Genomic DNA, 17,439 nt, shown 5'->3' with positions numbered 1-17,439 from the left:
TAACAAAAGCAGACTATGTTGCTGCACTGATAGAGTACAACAAGGCAAAGCTATTCACCATATGCCTAATATATATACCGGCACATATCAATTGAGCTGCTCTAATACCAAGCTCAAAAAAGATTTAGCTTGGGGACAAATCCCTCAATGTCACAATCATTATTTTACTGCAGCCTTCCATAACGCAGCGAGCCTAATGACAGTCGTTCTGGAATGGATTCTTGTACAAACAATTCCGCTCTGTATTAAATATTAACTCAGGAAAGCAACTTTTCCGTCTTCCACCTCATCATAATTGTTCTGAGAAATGTATTTATCCCAATAAATTTTTTGTTTAAAAAAAAAAAAAAAGGTTCCATGGCTCGTCATGTAGCTAAATTCAACATTTAACGTATGCTCCCGGGATTGCACAGCTATGATGTGTGTCCTTTGAATAGATGCCAGTGTAAAAATGGGAAATTCAAAGAATGGACTCTGAAACTTGCACGATACTTCATCTACTTTTCATTTATCTGGGATTACATTTTCCGTAAAAGCATCTGAAACTAAAATAAGTAAATAAAATGAAAAATTACACCTTGTGGTCCAAGTTGATGTTCTGCTGGTGTATACAGTATGCTTGTAATACTCACATCTGTCAGCTCAGTGCAATAAAAGATCAACACAGAGAGGAGAAAAAAGAAAGGCCTCAATTAAAAATGGGAAATGTTTTCCACAACGGAAGAGGAAACCCAAGACCCGATTTTCCCCCCGTGAGCAAACGGGCCCACATGCAATTAATTTCACACAGTGAATTGCGTCAACACGGGGAACTCAAGATGGCAAGACAGACGCCGCAGAAAAGCTCATTTAACTCAAATACTCTATCATTTATATATAAGTGATTCTGTCATGATGGGATTTCTTTTAAAAGCTTGTAAGCATCTTATTACACAACACGGCACAGCCGGAAACTTAACGTCGCCCCCTAGAGTAATGAACGAGGTCAGCTGCTTCAGATCTCTTTTCTGAAGACAAGTTTAATGTCCTCTGTGAAAGCAATACATTGTCTGCAGCATTTGCCGTCTGGCTTTGCAGCAATCCAAAAAAAAAAGAAGATTAACATTAACGAAAGTGGTTGCAGAGAGGATGAAGGGAGAGTTTAGGATGCACTTATCGGAAAATGTGCACTCACCGCAATTCATTGTTAAAAATGTTTAACTCGGACTGGCCAGAATTGGATTTCTACACCGTGCTTGCTCTTCTGTCTGTTTGCATCCACTGACCCATTTCTGTTTTTGTAGGAGCTTTACATCTTTTCAAAATCATTCAGCTATCAATACACCCTCTCTGAAAAATGTCTGTTGCCAATATCAGAGCCTATATACCGCAGCGTCTTTCCAACCTCTGAAGACCTTGTCTTCCGCACTCGCCGCTCTCTGTTATGTCTAACAAATGTGCTTTCCGAAGACCATTCTTCCCAACACGCGTCAAGTTTCTCATTACGCTTATTAACCAATTTGTTGATAAAATTGTCTCATTAGGTTAAAGAGCGAGGGACTCCCCTCAGCCACAGTACACGCGGTGCAGGTGCCCCGGACAGGAGCGGGCGTGCGCGCTTTCAAGCGCGGCGCGGCACACGCAGCCTTCAGCGCCGCTGCCAAAGCGTCACCACAGGCCGTAAAAGCCATAATGGAAACAATATGGAGGCCGAACGCTGGAGATGCTGCTGCTGAGCAAACCGCGTTTGCGCTCCGTCGAGGACAGGGCGGATACGGGGTGAGTAGGAGGGCCCGTCCGTCCTGAGCGGCGGCGTTTCAAAGCGACCGCAAAAGCAGACGAGAGACTCCGGGCAGCCCCCGAGCCCCCGCCGCTTCTGGGTCACGCATAGTGCCGTGACCCGCTGGGCCCTTCGTCACAGAGAGTGTCACAACAGGGCAGGAAAACATTCAGAGGGGAATGCACTCTAATGGAACAGTGAACGCACAGACAGGAAAGCGTGTTAACCATCTGACTGCAATCAGAGGAAGCCACAGTAACAGTGTCAAGCATCCTTAAATGGCATATGTGTCTACTACTTCTTCTTAATGTAGTCAGTTACATTATAGCCACGGTTGAACTCCATCTAACTGGAACTTGAAAGAAGTACATTCTCTGTTTAAGTAGTACGATTGTCCATACCACTTTTCATATTTTGACTAGGGCGTAGCATTTGAGAGATCGTCACCAAAAAAAAGAGTAGAAATCCATGCAAACTCTTTGACGCCAGAGCATAAATGATGAAATAAGCTTTAAGTAAAAACAAACAAACAAACAAGGAATGAATGCAGTGTTTTTGCTGAAGTGAATACAGAGCAAGGCATGCTGGCAATGAACTGTGAAAAACTCACCATGGAGTTTTAATGGAAAAACATCCTGCCCCAAAGAGGTAGGGTCTTCATCAAGGAATAGAGAGATACACAAGAAATACATGGAAGAAACATTATTAAGTTGCTTGTTATAACAGCTAAGATATTACAGTTAAATGTGCTGTATCAGTTTGATGGCCCATCACACATCAAACAGGAAACAAAATGCCTTTTCTGTGGATCTTTTGTACAATCAAGTACATTCAAAGAGATATAAAGGTCGATTTTCCATAGAATGAAACACTGAAAACTGAACAGCCGACATATTATTGAATTCAGACGAATTTAGACGAAACACGAAGAGCCATCAGATCTCTGCATTCTCTTTCATCCACATGACACAATGAGTGCTTGGGAGTGAAGAAATTTCTCGGAAACAGGAAACATATTAATGGGCTTTGTCCTTCACTTTGTGTGACATCTTTAGGCTGCTGATATATCTTTTACTTCTTTCACAACAGTATGAATTAATAAAATCTTACGCAAGAAGGTGAAAAAAACTTGACAAAGTCTGATACTCAAAGTGGTGAACAAAGTGCAAAGTGTTCAGTCTGAATCTGGGCTGTTCTCAGTGCCCCTTAAAGCATACAGCCAACCAAACACTTCCTCCTTAGATACAGTTTCCCAGCTCTTGGTGCCTTGGTGCCTTTAACAGCTATTAAAAATGGAAGTGCATTCCTGTGTTTATCCAAAATGCTCAAGTGTAGTGACACGTATATAATCTGTTTACAGCTGATAGCTCTGTCTCCACAGTGATAATTGGGGGATGATCTTGAACTGTGGGCTTCCGGGAGAAAATGATTCACGAGCACTAGTCCTCAGACAGCCCTCCATGCGCTTTTCCTCGTGTGAAAGCACCGTCTGAATTTAACAAAGCGACAGAACACAAACTGAGCCGGTTGGCAACGTATGACTGTTACCTATAGATGTGTGGTTGACAAAAGGAAAAAAAAGCAAAGAAAAAAGACACAAACATCTGCAGAGAGCCACTTATTTTATATTGCCTCTTTGTGGCTGTAAACCACAAACTATATCAGCTAAAATGTATACTCTGGAATAATTACAGTTTGACTATCAGCCAAACACAGTGACACAGAAGTCATTTTTAAAATATGAAAGAAATCAGATAAAGGGAAAACATTACGTAAGGTGCGCTGTTTTCTTCATTCGGCACAGCTTTTTAACTCCCGCCTCCGGCCGGTTATACCATTACTTCACTTTGTGGTGACAACCCTGAAGACGCTGACGCTGTCAGGCCCCAGCTGCCCGTGCCACTGAGAGTCGGGAGGCGTGGCCTGCGATGGCCGCTCCCCCTCGGGAGCCTCGCTGCAAACGGCGGGGGCAACGGGGCCCAGGGCACAGAGTTACAGCGCGCAGTGTTGATGGACGATGGACTTGGAGACGTGTACGGGGAGGATGAACCATCGGGGGGGTCGGAGAGCTCGTCCGAGTCTCAAATTATACAGATAACAAACCCCCCCCAGTGCTGAGAACAGAGGATGAGGAGGAGGAAGAGGCAGCAGAGCTCTCTCCATGCTCTCCAGCCACACTCAGGCAGGTTTTTCATGTAATGGCCGGAAGCCATGACCTCTCAGGAGCGCTGCAGAAACCCGCTAAACCGTTTCTAGAAACGAACAATGAGTGAAAATTCCAGCCAGCGGGAGAACGGCTGGTACACCGAGACAGGGAACAATAATTCTACTTAAAAGCTTTAATCGCTCTGTACATTGATGGCAACAGCAATGTGTCTGTCACACGCTTGGCTCCATTTCAATTCCCGGCATTAAAATTACACCGATTTTGCATATAAAGCCAGGCTCCCCTCCCTCGGCCATCCGGGCTCTTTAAAACTATTTCCACACTTATTGCCCCATCATGAGACAATGGCTTAAGAGCCGATTGCTTCCTGTATTATACTAATCTCCGCACATCTGTGGAGTCAAAGGGATTGCCCTCAACTTCCAGCAACGCCGGTCCACATTTCAGATGTATTACTGAAAATGTTTTTTCGCCGGGATTTCCTTTTCTGATGCTCACTTTTAATTTCTGTGCATTCTAATGGCGTGCGCAGTGCACGCGTGCTATCAGCAGGACACTGGGTATGGCAGACGCCCGATTACATGCAGTCTTTGCGAGAGGTGGCCAAGGGTCTCGATGTAGCTTTCGAAACAGCAGGTTTGGCTGTCACTCGATTGTGTCCCGCCTCCGTGCACCCCTCAATCCAAGGCTCGAGCGGGGGAACCGACATGAACACACCCCGTCTGAATAGCACTGTACGTTACGGATGTGCACAGCTCTCCGCGGATAGACACCCAGCTGCTGGAGACTCTGTCACTGTCTGTCACCGTGTATGGGATGCAGACACGTCTCAATGTGTCACAAGCGCCTGCTTCCTCAAACTTGCACAGCGCTGAGTTAACCTGCCTGCCCACAGCACTGGGAATTAGAGGAAAAAGCCTACAATACACACAATATGTTTGTACTGACCATTATGAGTTTGCTGCAAGCTAGCTGAGTTTAAATAATACCTTAACAACATTTACTTTGCTGTGTGTCAGGGGTTTAAAAGCTACGCTAACTGTTCTCTTCCAGCACCTACAGACTGTGATTTGATTTGGCATTTGATGGCAACTAGGAACATTTTTTTTTACCAGAAGTGAATCGAGTCAACTGCCACAAAGCAAGCTTACAAGGGAAACGCGAACACCAAGGTAATAACACAGCTGGACAGAGGCGCGAGATGAGCAGCTTACTGGGCTCAGACAGAAATCCTGCACAGACGTGACGTGACGTGACAAACAACACAATAAGAGGAAAGAAAGGTTGCAAATAGTAAATTTCTATGTCCCAGAGTTTCATCTGGTATTTTAAAACCGCAAACAAGCAAGAAACAAGCAAGAAAACAGCAAGCCAAGTAATACTGGTAGCAATAACCGCAGATATACTATGACACCTGGATTTCAAAACTGGTAGGTCAGCCCTGCTTCCATCAAAGTCAAAGCCACATACCGTGACACACGCTGGCAAACCCGGCAGTTTTTTAGACGAGGTACCGCGCGCTCTCAGTCTGAGCGTGTGTGTTTGTACGGGCGGTGCGCGGAGCTGGGGGGGGGGGGGGGGGGGGGTGGGGGTGGGGAGCGGGGTCCAGCGCGCGTTGGAGCAGCTGGTGTGCTCCGCCGGCGCTCCGTCTCGGAGGATCTGCTCACACAGGTGGAAATTCGGCCGCGTGACGCCTGTGCAGACGGGCAGATGGCACCTCTCTCCCCGCATACACACCCCCCCCACACAAATACACATACAGGCTGCGTGAAAACAGCGTGCCTCGCACATGGTAACACGCACTAGAGGTGGTGGTGGGGGGGCAGAGGGGAAGGGGACAAAGGCGACATGCTCACAAGCCACTCTCACTGCCACTGGGGCCGGGGCCGGGGCAGCTACAGCTTGGGCGGCTGAACACGGCACTGCTGGCATTTCGGGCATGGGCTACTCCCCTCTGACCCACGACACCGAGGGCTCCCGGGGACCGGCAGCGATACTCGGCCGTGCGAAAGGCCCGGCCGCTCCGGTTGGGCGCTAGCGACGCGAGCGGAGGCAGACAGATCCAGGGGGAACAGATGGCCGCCGCAGAGCGTCCCGTACATGCGTGCCGGAGACGGGCTCCAGATGTGCTGGACTCAGCCCCGGAGCGTGGTGGGGGGCGGGGGGGGGGGGGGGGGGGACAGCGCGAAGCTTTAACCTCCAGGACGTGCCAGAGCGAGGCAGGGGGGCGGACGGTTTTAGGGCCTCTCTCTCCCTCTATGCCTCTGCTGTGGGAGAGCTTCTGGAAGTGTTACGCCGGGCCCTGACGAGTCTGCAGGAAACACACATGTCAAACGCACGGGTCACACAAACGCAGGGCGGACGCTCGTGGACAGAGACGCCAGGACTAAATGGGATGAGGGGAAAACGAGAAATAAATAAAAATATTACACTAATAATGCTTAAAGCAACACTGTCCACATGGCAGCATGATTTCAGGCTGCCTGCACAGACACGGAGAAAGCCAGAGAGTGAAAGAGAGAGAGAGAGAGAGAGAGAGAGAAAAAGCAAGAGGCAGAAAGGAAAAGGAAAGAAAGAGGGAGAAAGAAAGGGAAAAAGAGATAGACAGTGAAGCAGAGGGAGAGGAAGAGAGAGACTGCAGCCTAACGCTGTACAGTGATGCCTACAGTGCAGAGTGGAGGCACACACAGAACTGTGCAAAGGGCTCACATGATAATCACCATGACTGGCAAATCCAATGCAGAACCATGAAAAATGTGACGCATGCACCACCCAGCACCGCCACAGCTGCCTGATAGAGCTGTCAGAGAGCATCCTCTGTGCTGTGTGCACATATCACTGCCAACCTCTGGGGCTGCGCTGTTATCACAAGGACGTCCATTTTCGTTTCATCCGCATTTATCAAAACCTCGACAAAACCGGTATTTAAAGTAAAGCAAAAACACAACACAAAAATACCCCTTAAATTATATTACAAATATGTATTCTTACAATACGTGCCTTACCACGACTGTAATTACACCATTATACCAAGCGAGGCAGGAAGTTTCACCGTGCCAAACAAGCAGCTGAGGGTGAGCTGGAGTGCAGCAGGCTGTGTGCAGGCCGGCTGCGTGCAAAGCTGAATTCTGCACGACGGGCTGATGAGTAAGCAGAAAAGGACAAAGCCGCAAAAAAAAAAAAAAACGAGGAGCAGAGCAGAATTCGTGAGACAGGTCTGACTGGTGGAGGACGGCCCGCTGTCTCTCCGCGGCGCAGCGGCCGGCGTGATTCAAACAGGAACAAAGCGCCGTGAATCTGGTGGAGAGAACGACCCCAGCACGTAGAAGCGACACGGTGAAGACGTGCTCGCAAAATTTTTGGCGGACGCACAATTTCAGCAACGAAGTGACATGTAGGTAACATACAAAAGCCGACAGGACTGTTGGATCGTAAAAGCATTTTTTTTTCCCTATCCGCTCCTCAAGACGGCCCTATTTCAGAAAATCTCAGAATCCCTAGTTTCTGTGATGTCACTCACAAGGCAGAGTCATGTGCTGTGCTATGAGCTATATCCTAGCGCGTGGCTATAAGCAGTGGACGGCCAGCTAAGAAACATTAACACTTACCCAGGAAACAGTGCCCATGTTTTCCTAAAATGTATTTGTACTAGATATGCCTCTAGCTCTATGCAGACAAGATGTACTATGTCACAGAGTGCAGATCAATCCTGTTTTCCCATTCAGGTTTTTCCAGAGACACACAGGGATTTCTTTAAATGTGAATGCATTCTGAGTGAACACATAGGTAGTCTACTTTTTTTTTTCGAATCTGAACTCATACACTGCTTCAAAAGGCCATCCGTACTTGGACCAGAGAATATTGCAAGAGTTGTTTTCGTGAGGCTGGGACTTTAAAGTGGGTTTATAAGCGATGGAGAATTCGGAGACTCAGAAATTGAATAATAGCGTAATGGTGTTGTTTTTTATTTCCGAACTTGTTTTTCTAAATCCGCGGGCCTCTCGGGCCGGTGAGCGCTAACACAATCAATCACGGCTCCGCAGCGCAGCCGGCGGGCTTTCCGAGGTGAACCCGGGGCAGCGGGGCGGCCGGTGAGCAAGCGAGAGAGCGAGCGTGCGCGGAGAGGCCCGGCGCTCACCCCGTGCGTTTGGTGATGGTGCCCAGGGTCATGGGCTGCTTGATCTGGGCCAGCGGCAGCACCACGGTCAGGCCGGGCGGTGGGGACAGGCCCAGGGGGCCCGCGTTGTTGTTGGTGAAGTTGTTGTAGGTCTCCTGGCTGTTCAGTTTGGCTGGAGAAGGGAAAGAGAGAGGGTGGAGAGTGGAGAGAGAGAGAGAGAGAGAGAGGACAGAGAGAGGAGAAAAAAACATTAACTACAAGCTTTGCGATCCCCGTCGTCGCTCTGTTGCACACAGCCACAAGCCACCACAAAACGAGCAACACTCTAAATTTTTTATCTCCAAGCAGGCGATATTAACTTTAAAAAAATCTACAAGTTTACAGCGCTCTCCAAAGACATTAGTTTACCCTTTATTTTATTTTCATTTATTCATTTCATTTATTTTTATTTTCAGTATATACGCTGTGAGCAGAGTGAAAATGAAGTTTTTTTTTTTTTTTTTGCAGGCACCTGGGTATGTTTAAGCCTGGCATTTTAACAAGGTTAAATTGACTGAATAAAATAAGACAGCAGAACATGAAATACATTTTATATGAGCAGGGCTTAATGGGATCGAGGGGAAACGGTCTACACATGATCTGCGCGGCCTTTACAAAGAGGTCCTGTGCGAACTTTAGTTTCATTGTGCTTTTACTTCAACTTTCAGGGTAATTCTCTGCGGGAGGGCTGCCAGAGGTCATTACTCTGCATTTGTGAAACGTTTAAAATCAATGTAACACAGGGAAAGGGCACTGGTGCTTGTGGCTGGAGCACTGGTTTAAAATGGTGCGGCGTCCTACCCCTGACCTGGGGTCATCCTCAGCCTCCTCTCCCAGTGGGGGTTATATGGTGATTCTCCCTGATGTACAGGTCCCAGACCAGTGGAGCTTCAAGATGAAGCACTACAAAGTACGCCAGTGCCTTGGCGTGTCAATCACCCTCGCTGGACGCTCCCGACTGCCTTCAGCCCGGCTTCACCCCGCCCCGCCCCGCAAACCACGGAACTGCAATTTACGTAAAACAAATTTCACCGGGGGCGACGCCAAAAAACAGACAACCGCCGAGGGTATCCAAGGGGGGAGCTCCGTGAGGCGCAGAACCCGAGGAGGGGGGGAGAGAGAGCGAGAGGGACAGAGACACGGACCGAGCGTGCAGCACATGTGGAGCTGATCATGAGCGCGGGGTTCGCTCCGCTGCCAGGGTCAGGCAGCCTTCCGCGCGCCTCTCCCCCTCTCCCCCTCACATCAAACTGACATGTTGTACAACCAGCTGGCACTACCAATCCCCGCATACAAGGTGAAGGTGGAAGTTAATAGTCATTGTCAGGATAATCAGGGGCAGCAGTTCCTCGCGCAGGTACGATTACAGAGCCTTTCCAGCGAACGGCCGGAGCTCAGGCCTCCGCTCCTCGATTGGCGCAGACACCTGCCATTTTCGGGTGCCGCTGAGCCGTTTTAAGATCTGCGCAACGGTCCGAGGAGTTCGCCCAGCTCAGACCTCAGCATGATTTCGCCAAACAGATTTTTAGGAAATAAACAAGCCCGCAGACCTATCTGGAGAATGAATTCAACATTCACAATTCTGACCCCGGAATAGCAAAGAAATAAATACGAGCTCTCTTTTTCTGCATTTGCTCAATATCTAAGCTGAGACAAAGTGAATCAATTTGAAGGAGACCTTGGTTCTGCCTTGAGAAGGAAAAACCAGAACCGGGCTGCCATTGAGATGCCTAATCAGCGAGGGTTTTACCTACACTAATTACTGCCTTTTAAAACGAAAACAGATATCTGTTAAGACATACTTCAATTATGCTCTTTAGGATTTCATGCCATGTCCAAAATTACACACATAATTTGGTAAAGACAAGGTCCCTCTTGACGAATGGGAGTTCAAGTCCTTTTTTCCCCCCCTCTTCCAGAGGCTTTGAGAAACAGACTCAATTGTCTCAGTGTGCATTTTCCTTTCCCTTTTGTTGCATAAATAGGGGTAAAAGGCAACGGCCACAAACCGAAAAGGGAAAAGAAAAACCCACAAAGAAAACGACAAACAACAACCCAGAAAAAAAAAGAGAAAGAGATCACAATGAAAGAGAGGGCTCTGTTTATGTGGGAATCAAAGCACTCGGGGCGGACATGCACCAATGGTTTGGAGGGGTTTAGATCATTAACCGCTTTCCCTGTGTTTCGGTAATACTGTGAAATGCCTGCTTTGTGATGAATCAAAGAGAGGTCATTTAGGACTTATGCCCCTCTATAACCAGACTCATTCAGCGGGGACCTTACCTAAACCCCTGAGCCGGGCCTGGAGAGGGCCCTTCGCGTTTGAAAAGCACCACACCCCCAGCGCAGAGCCCTTTTGTGCGAACGAGGAACAGAGAGGAAGAGGAATCTGAACAGGAAGCAGACTGAAAAGCCATAATGGTGCTTCAGACGCGCTGAGCGTAAGACGGGAGGGAGGAAAAAATCTTAATGAATTTAGCATCTTTCCGAGAGGACACTTCACTCTCCCAGCGCGCCGCCTTAACCCCCTCGCACCCGCGCTGATCCCAGGCCTGTCTCCGTCCGGGCGATGCCAGAGATACGCCTCTCACCGGCAAACCCAGAATGTTAAGTGCCCTGCCGTGTAGCTCAGGCTGACCTGAGACAACCGTGTCATCGAAGTGTTATAAAAGAGCCCATCTTCTGTCAACCTGCTTAAAAACAAATCAAGCATGATAAACATGTGCTATATGTGTCCTGGCATTAATGCCTTGTGAATCCCACTAGAGTACTGTGCCCGCCAAATAAATAAATAATAATCAGTTCAATAAATTATATCAGAGATATACGAAGGTGGATGTCAGCTGAGGTAAAAAATGACACCAGTCAAAGCCCCTAATAATCTGTTTAATGACCTGCACGTGACGTGTTTGACGGTGTAGTGGGGTGACACACACGGAAATACATCGACGCAAATTCACCGGGAACGGGACGTCACGCTGCCGTCACCTGACCTCACCGCTCAAGCTCATTGGCTCCCACTTGCCCTCTCCTCCGAATCACCCGCAGCATTCCTGCAAATTATATCTCTTCTCCCTTCTTTGGACTTTCGTTCCTTTTTTCTCCCCCCATTCATTAATAAGCTCTGTGTAAATCTAAGGAGTCAGCGTTAATATGTCCTTCAGGGGTTTAAAACAACTGCCTGCTTTGCCCGTGACCAAAGGGTTTAAATTGAAAACACACATACGGTGACATTTATTATTGTTTCTACAAAGATAATAAAATGCAGTAAAAACAGAAAAAGACACCGACGCAGAGGCTGGAGAAGGCTGGAGCTGAATGAAAAGACCTGAAAATAACTGCGGGCCTTGAGACAGGAGAGAGTCTGCATCTGTCTGAGGCTGGCGTACAAAGAGGATACTGTGATAGATAGGGTTTCTTCCATTCATGGCTTTCTTGCCGGTCCAAGTTTTCCCAGACATGTTGCGGTAAGGGAGAGAAGTGCACAGGAGGCAGGGATTAAGGTGGTGGGAAGGGGGCGGGTGGAGGCGGGGGGGCAGAGCGAGGAGAGGGAGAGGAGAGGAACAATGGCCGCTCCGCTGTTCCGGGGGAGAGCGCTCGTCATGTCAAGCCCGCTTGCGCGAATTCCCAGAGCCATCGTTATTAAAACACTCACTTCCACGGGAAAAAAAAAAACAGAAAAAAGTGAGGGGGACGGGGTCCGGAGAGCGCCGGACTAAAAGCAATCCCGGCGGACAAAGTGAAAACAAATTAAAAGGACCATTATAAAACACAGATGCTGCAAAGAAAATAAACTTTGCGAGATTTACTGTTTTTTGAAGAAATCGGACATTTGTGGAAAAGACATCAGCGGCGGCTCCCAGGTAACGGCAGAGCAAGGCCAGGGCTCCTCTGTGCGGATCGCCCCCCCCCCCACCCCCACCCCCCTTCTTCATTTTTCCTTTTTTTTTTTTTTTGCAGTATCTGCTCTCTCGCTATTTTCGGACTCTGAGTGGGGTCAAGCCGGCCTATGTGAACATGGCAAAGGGCCAGTGCTTTCTGAAACCACGAGTGAGCGGGAATGCCTGCATTTAAAGAGACAGGCTTCGAGCAGCGCAGTGAAATCCCGCACCGTTTTCCGAAGTTTGCCACAACGTAAAGCCGTTATTTTCTGCCACGGGTGCCGGTAAGCGTCCTCCTACTCCCAGCTCCACTGAGCTCTCTCTTGGGCCATATTATCATAAGCCATTTGTTCATTAAAGGGATTTCATGTCTTCCATAAAAGAGGACTCCTTGCTTGCTACACGCCGGTCTTGACATGACACTAGATCATAATTAATTATAGTCATAGAAAACATTTTTCATGCTGAAACGGGGTATAACTACCCTAATCCAGGTCAAAATATATTTCTTTAAATGTCTGAAATTACATCCAATAATTTTTTTTTTTAAACATCAGGAAAGTATTACCAATGGCATCAAGCTCAGTGACGGAGTGAAACTGAAGATTTCCTCCATGTCGTAAGGGGAATCCAGAATTAATACGCTCTCTATGTTGTTTGGTAGCGTAAAGACACTAGGCTGTGAGACGGGCTACAAGCGTGTCACACTATTCACAACATTCTGCTCATCTGCAAATCCAGTTAGCGAGCAGTCAGCCTATGGACAGGAATGCACGCGGAGATACAATCAATGGCTTCAACATGTGGCCCCGATCAAGAGGCCGTAATCTGATAATGTCAATTTACTTAAGACTAAGCGGTAACCAGACTGAGCGTTTAAGTCATGTCAAAAATGTTACCATTGAAGAAGCATGGAAAATAAAGTTCAAAATTCGGGGGGACTTCACGTTTCGGCCATGCCGTTTCCTTCTGCAGGGGTGTCATCGTCTGCCTGCATTCCGATCACACAGGGCCAAATCTGATACCCAGCCGGCAGCCGGGAGCGCTAACACACTCACGTAACTGAAACAGCCTGCAGAGCCTATTAGTGGGCTGCCTACGATGGTGGGGGGTTGGCTGTAACTGAATGGAATGTAAATGTGACTGAAATGAGCGTCTACCTTCAACGGGGGGTTGGCTGTAACAGAATGTAAATGTAACTGAAGTTAGCTTGCTGAGCTGGTAGTCTACCTGTGGCGGGGGGTGGCTGCTTTTAATTTCAATCAGATGTTTCCAGTAGCGTTATAGCAGTTCTGTGACATCACTCTCATTTGCAGGATAAATCGGTGAGTCTCGGAGTTCCAGATGGCCTTCACGGGAGCGACTCAAATGTCGGATTCGGCGAGAGCGGGGCGCCACCGTGCTTTTCGTGAGCAGCGGCCACGCGTGAGCGCTTGCAGGAGGAGAGAGGCGGCGGCCTTTGGGGGGGGTGGGGGGGGAGAGGGTGGGAGCGGTCTCCCCGGACAGGGAGCGGAAACGGAGAGAGGGTCCTGCTGGGAAACTGCGGCCGGATGGCTCACGAGGGCGGAGGCGTGGGAGGGAGAGGGGAGCCCCTGGTGGACCCCGGCCGAGAGTCTGGGAGACCGGGGGGGACCGGGACGGGCGTCTCGATAATAACCGGCCGAAACGCACGGCGTGTGAGATAACCTCTGCCAAACACGCCGGGGGGAGGACAAGAGAAACCAGCACGCAGCCATTCTCTCAGAACATCACTGCAAATAACCAACCGGGCTTCAGTCTCATCCCAATAGAACAACACATACAATAACATTTCATAAAAGTTAAACAACAAACAGCGCTTTGTGAACAAGACGGGGAAAAAAAAAAGTGATGACAGACGTACACCTACAGGGTGCGTACACATAATGTCATGCACAGGGACATGTGTAACTTGTTTTAATCATTCGCAGAAGACATCCTCGAAACCTCTGGACGTCCCTGACGAAGCCCGGCAGCTGTTTAAACACGTCCCCGATACTAAAATTGTCTTCATTTATACAAAGCGGACTTCAAAGAAAAGGAGGAAGAAGGAAGAAATCTGTATTTATATAACTCATGGGCTAAAGCTTTTCTACTAGAGGGACGTGTCCTCCTTTAATGAAGTGTAATAGAATACAGACATTTCCGTCTGGTTCAGACATCAGATTCATCTAATGAGAAACTGCTGATAGCGCGTACGGCTGTCCGTGACCGTGCCTGTTCCACGGTGTAACCTTGCCCCGTGTGCCAGCCCACGATGTGTTAAAAACGCCGGGCTCATCAGGCTCTCGAATTAATGTGACCACCGAAAAACCAGGCGCTCCTACGACCAAACTGAATCGAATGTCTCAAAACAAAAAGTGCTCTACCCCGGCCCCGGGCACGCCACACCACTTCAGGGAAAACCTGCCTCCTCGCAACAGGGGTCAAACAGGCATACGGATTCGCCCGTGTAATTAAAATTTGTGCCGTCCCTCCTGAGCAGTGCCCCGCCAGTGCTCCTCAGTTTATTAAATTCAAGCTCTTCATCTAATAGCGCCAGCTGTTTCATTTGAATCAACCAGCCTCAACTTCAAGAGCGGGCTGGCCTAAATCGAATCACGCAGGGCGCACAGTATAAAAATGTGGTCACCTCCATGATTCATGCAAGACACACACGTCCAGTCTCGTCCTCACCGGCATCAACAACTGGATAAAGAGTGTCCATCTCAGCTGGGGAAAATCTGATCAAATTACAGCAACGCAGTGAGCCACATTTCATGCGAGCTGTCCATCCACCTGCTCGGGGAGGTGTTTTAGCGGAGCGGTGATGGCCGTTGTCGTCTGTCAGCGTGGGGATGGTCATGATTCGGCTAAAGAAAGGCTGCTGAATTTTCCCTTCTTTGGATGCACAGCCTTACCCCTTTCTGATCTAGCTGGACCTCAGCGCCTCTCACACAAGCCGGCGGGAGCTTACCCACAGAAACGCTACAAAGGACATAACTCCGCCGCAAACACCGACGGCCCCCAAACAGCTTTTGAAAATTCAAGAGATAAGATTATATGTACGTACACGCACGCTCACACATACAAACACAGAACATATGGCCGGGCTAGACAGCTGTACAGTGCTGCCTTCCTTCCTCTACCTCAACCCAGGCCATGTTTTTTTATTGAGTTCACATGGCGCGCGCTAACTTCATCAGCACAGATTTCATTACGGCCCGTATGCAAAACGGGGGCAGGACGGCTCATAAAACAACACTAACAACCCACAAAGAGCTTGATAAATCTCTCCAATTTAAATCTAACTGTAGCGTGTGTTTGTACAGCAAATTACTACCCATTGTTACCTGCCAATAGATTACATTCAGGTTTTCAACCAATTGCAGTCATTTGCATATCTACATAGACAGGAGTGAAATGGCGAGAGGGGGAGAGAGAGGAATTGTGGAAACAGAAGCGAAGAAAGGCCAATGACGATGTGACATTACTCCAGGGAGTAAACGCTGAAAGGAAACGGAGCGAGCCCTCTCCCTCCTGCCGCGGAGAGGCTGCTCGGATTTGGTCATCGCTCAGGTCATGAGAAGTGTCAGAAAGCGCTTTTCCTCGCGGTGGGAAAGGACAACATATTTCATGTGCATGGCTCTCACACTGCCTGATAAAGACATCAGCGAACTTTCACATGACTGGGGGTAAATATTCCGATAGAGGGAAATACAGGAAAACCACTGTGTGCTGTAAACTGCATTCCAGCGGACATTATTAAAAAAAAAAATAAATCCCCGCAATAAAGGATCTGATTTAATATGGACCAACTTACACAGAGTTATATAAAATCGCTCCCGACTGCCAACACAACTGCGTTTCCATATTATAACGTACGCTGGTTGGTACGCTGCAAACCAGTAATGCAAAGGGCACGCGTTTTCAGCACAAAGCTCTCGCCAGAGAGTGGCACAGCCCTCCAAAATCTCCTTCATTCAGTCCTCTCCACCTCGAGCCGAGGCAGAGAGCCGCGCTCTCAGCTTTTCGATTTAGTGGAAAAACACCGGGACCTGCAGAGCTCTGGTGAATGCGTCGAAAAATAAATACAAAACATTTTTTCACTGAGGGTCACTAATAAAAAATTGCCAGGGTAACTATGAGACACTGCTGTGATACTAATGATACCAATGTATTGTCTTTAATAACAGGATACACTACAAACTTCTTTTCAGAACATAAAATATAAATTGATAAAATGATAAATTCACAATATAAGTTGTGAATGTAAAACAAAATATAAAATTATGTTTTACATTCACAACCATAATAATATATATTTTTTGAGAAACATAAAGATTTCCATATTACATGTACATGTATACACACACACTGTATTTCATATTGATAGCATGATTTTGCATTCTGCAAAGTAACTAATACGTAATGAAAGGCAACCTTTTTTCCACTGATTAAACTGATTATGATTATGGTTAAGAATAAGGAATAAGACTAAGGATTCATATGAAAAATGAAGAAATTACTGTATTTTAATAACCACTCATGTCTATGATCACTTCACTTCACAGACTATTGCGGCCTCGGAACAGTGAGACATTTCTCGAAATGTGACCTCGTTTAGTGTACAAAATATGTTCATTCTTTCATAGGTTCAGTGACTCCTTGATGGACAAGAAACAGCAATTTTATTGCCATTTGTCCCGGTGTTTTCCTTTGCCGACAAACCAAGATCTCGTATTGCCAGTCATTCTTAAAAAATAGGGAAAACATTTTTATAGCAGAGAAGTAGATTTCACAGGTATGTTAATTTTGGTCCCCTTGGAAAATGGGCTGCTTATGTGGGATGGTAAAATAGAGTTTAAGTAAATAGCTGGTGTTTAAAAAAAAAGAAAACTTGTGAATGTAAAGATTCTGCCTTCAGAAGAGGCCATTCATAAAACCCAGAACAAATTACAACATATTTCCAGCCCTTTCGCTGGATTAGATTCATATCGAAACCAAACTTAGCGGCACGACTGAAGCTTTGCGAGTCTTTTCTTCTCTATCTCAGTGGAGTGGAAACAGGACTGCACACAGCAACAGCGGCTTCAGCCTTTCCCATGCCAAGTAAATCTGAGAGAACAGCGCCCCGCAGAGGACGACACGGGTAGTGCACATGGCAAGGGCCCCTTTCTTTGGCTTCATGGTCAGGAACAAAATATTCCCAGAACACGACTGCAAGCCACTTCTAGCAGCAAACCCGACTGAATCAGACTCTCCATAACAGAGTGAGTAAAACCATGCCAGATTACATCCTGGCTCTGCAGGCTGGAGATTGACCACTGCAGCATTGTCTTCCTTGGCTCTATATTTAGTTTTTAGACCGCTTTGCAGAATGATTCATGGATCAGAGTTTTGTGAGAAAGGCACTGTGAACAGAACCTGGCTACACATTAAACCATTACAAGAGAGCATTAATAACAACCATCTAAAC

The 17,439-nt window shown here is 47.5% G+C and overlaps 1 protein-coding gene across 2 annotated transcripts in view; it reads right to left on the bottom strand.

The window, feature by feature from the left end:
* Positions 1 to 17,439, bottom strand: part of LOC118775482 (breast carcinoma-amplified sequence 3-like) — a 228,806-nt gene that overhangs the window by 154,825 nt on the left and 56,542 nt on the right. Inside the window, exons 16-17 of one of the 2 annotated variants that reach the window (XM_036525425.1) lie at positions 8,065 to 8,215; positions 2,370 to 2,414 (exon numbers count right to left, since the gene is read on the bottom strand). In XM_036525425.1, coding sequence (XP_036381318.1) covers positions 2,370 to 2,414; positions 8,065 to 8,215 — 196 coding nt within the window. The remainder of the gene's footprint in view (positions 1 to 2,369; positions 2,415 to 8,064; positions 8,216 to 17,439) is intronic. The other variant, XM_036525426.1, reaches the window with a different exon arrangement.

This window comes from Megalops cyprinoides, chromosome 3, assembly GCF_013368585.1.
Source record: "Megalops cyprinoides isolate fMegCyp1 chromosome 3, fMegCyp1.pri, whole genome shotgun sequence".
Taxonomy (NCBI): domain Eukaryota; kingdom Metazoa; phylum Chordata; class Actinopteri; order Elopiformes; family Megalopidae; genus Megalops; species Megalops cyprinoides.
The sequence above is the reverse complement of the archived record's forward strand: the minus strand, read 5'-3'. Positions and strand labels throughout refer to the sequence as shown.